Source organism: Colobus angolensis, unplaced genomic scaffold (genome assembly GCF_000951035.1).
Source record: "Colobus angolensis palliatus isolate OR3802 unplaced genomic scaffold, Cang.pa_1.0 Scaffold35, whole genome shotgun sequence".
Lineage (NCBI taxonomy): Eukaryota > Metazoa > Chordata > Mammalia > Primates > Cercopithecidae > Colobus > Colobus angolensis.
The window spans coordinates 4,570,022-4,571,917 of record NW_012116821.1 but is presented as its reverse complement, the minus strand read 5'-3'; the positions used below and the strand labels follow the sequence as shown (position 1 = coordinate 4,571,917).

The following is a 1,896-nucleotide window of genomic DNA, read 5'->3' as shown; positions in this document are numbered from 1 at the left end:
GCATGGGCAAGGACTTCATGTCTAAAACACCAAAAGCAACGGCAGCAAAAGCCAAAATTGACAAATGGGATCTAAGTAAACTAAAGAGCTTCTGCACAGCAAAAGAAACTACCATCAGAGTGAACAGATTTATTCTTCAGAGCTGGGAGCCTGATGAAGGGGAACTATTCCTTTATATTTTTTAAGACTCAATAAATTACCCACTTCTTTCCCAAAATGAGATGTCTGTTGGGGCGGCCCTTGTCGCTCCGTGTGCCAAGGGTCCTCCGATTGCTAAGGACGCAGCGGTGAGCAGAGAAGGCAGGTGAAGAACTGCACGGACTCAGCGGCAGAAGGCGGCGGCAGCCCGCCCCTGGGGCGGGGGAAGTGGAGGAACCGGGAGACATCAGGAAGCCCTTCCCTGCCCGGGCACCTAACAGAGCTGGGAGCCTGGCTGCCAGGGGTTTGTCATCGCGGGGGCGGCCTGGGAGCGCTGCAGCGCCCCCGCAGGAGAAACAGCCAAGGACGCCCTGGAAGAGCAGGAGCACGTCGGCCTGCGAGAATGGCGCCAACACCAGCCCTGCAAAACCACATCCCAGAGCGGGCCGAGGACAGCCACCATTGCCCCGCAGGCCTCAAAAAAGACAGTCAAGTCAGCCAAGGCCGCCTCCCTAGCCAGGAGCAGGCGCACCTACCCCCGGGGCGCGGCTGGGCGGAGTCAAGAGCCAGAAGAGCCTTGCGCCGCTGTCCTTCCCCGGAAACCCGCGGGCCGGAAGTGTCCGGAGTTCCAGCTCAGGACCCCGGGTTGCTGGGCAACCGATGCGGCCGCTGCAGCTGCCGTCTGTGGTGCTGGCAGCGAGCCCAGTGTAGCTCCCACCTCCTACGCTGGTAACCTCCGGTCCGGCCCGCCTCCCTTGTTGTCGCTTCTCTTCGCGTCGCGGAATCCTTGCCCTTGGCACTACTTATATCTCTCCGGGTCCCACGACACCTTAGCACCCACCTGCTTCAAAGCCAAGCTCTACCGAAAGGGAGGCAGTCTGCCCCCGGACATGACTTCGGCGCTGACTGATGGCACCTCTCGGGCACCGAGCACCTACACCTACACCTACACCAGCCGGCCCCGAGCACTGCCCTGCCAGCGCAGCCGTTACCGAGACAGCCTGACGCAGCCGTGAGTGACCAGGCTAGCCCCTGTGTGGTCCATACTTGCACCCCATCCCCAGGCCGGGGTCTAGCCCCTTCGCCCTGGCAAAAGCTACTTATGCTGTCTTCCCTTGGCTGCACTCTGCCGAAATAAAAGTTCTGCCCTAAGGAATCTCCTGTGGTGTGGAGGAGTGAAGCAGGAAGGGGCATGGATTGGGCACCAGTTAACTTTTAGTGATACTGAGTTGCTGCCGTGGTCCTTAACAGGTACACGAATTGGCTCATTTCACAAAGTTTGAATTGTACCAGTGTGTATTGAGGGCCAGCTACATGCTGAGCACCTTACTGGGGGCATTCAAATACGTTTTCTTACTTAATCCACAGTGCTGTGAAGTTGGTTTTATAACTCCGTTATGCAGATGAGGGAACTGCGGTGCAAGGATATCCAACAATAGCATATCCAAAATGGGGGCCGAGTAAATCTCTTCTGCAGGCTTTGAGCAGGAGTAAGATTATTCTTCCATGCAGGACCACGTATTGGTTTCTTGTGGTACTGGTGGTGGTGGTGGTTGTTTTGAGATGGAGTTTCGCTCTTATCGCCCAGGCTGGACCGCAATGACGCGATCTCCGCTTACTGCAACCTCCACCCCGCCCCCGCTCCCCTGGCCCAGGGTTCAAACGATTCCCCTGCCTCAGCCTCCCAAGTAGCTGGGACTACAGGCGCCCGTCACCACGCCCGGCTAATTTTTGTATTTTTAGTAGAGACAGGGTTTT

The 1,896-nt window shown here is 57.3% G+C and overlaps 1 protein-coding gene across 2 annotated transcripts in view; it reads left to right on the top strand.

Annotated features, from left to right (window-relative positions):
* Window positions 1–368: 368 nt before the first annotated feature.
* RSPH3 (radial spoke 3 homolog (Chlamydomonas)) overlaps window positions 369–1,896 on the top strand; it is a 23,004-nt gene continuing 21,476 nt past the window's right edge. Inside the window, exon 1 of one of the 2 annotated variants that reach the window (XM_011952776.1) lies at window positions 369–1,150. In XM_011952776.1, coding sequence (XP_011808166.1) covers window positions 1,029–1,150 — 122 coding nt within the window. In that variant the 5' untranslated portion in view covers window positions 369–1,028. The remainder of the gene's footprint in view (window positions 1,151–1,896) is intronic. The other variant, XM_011952777.1, reaches the window with a different exon arrangement.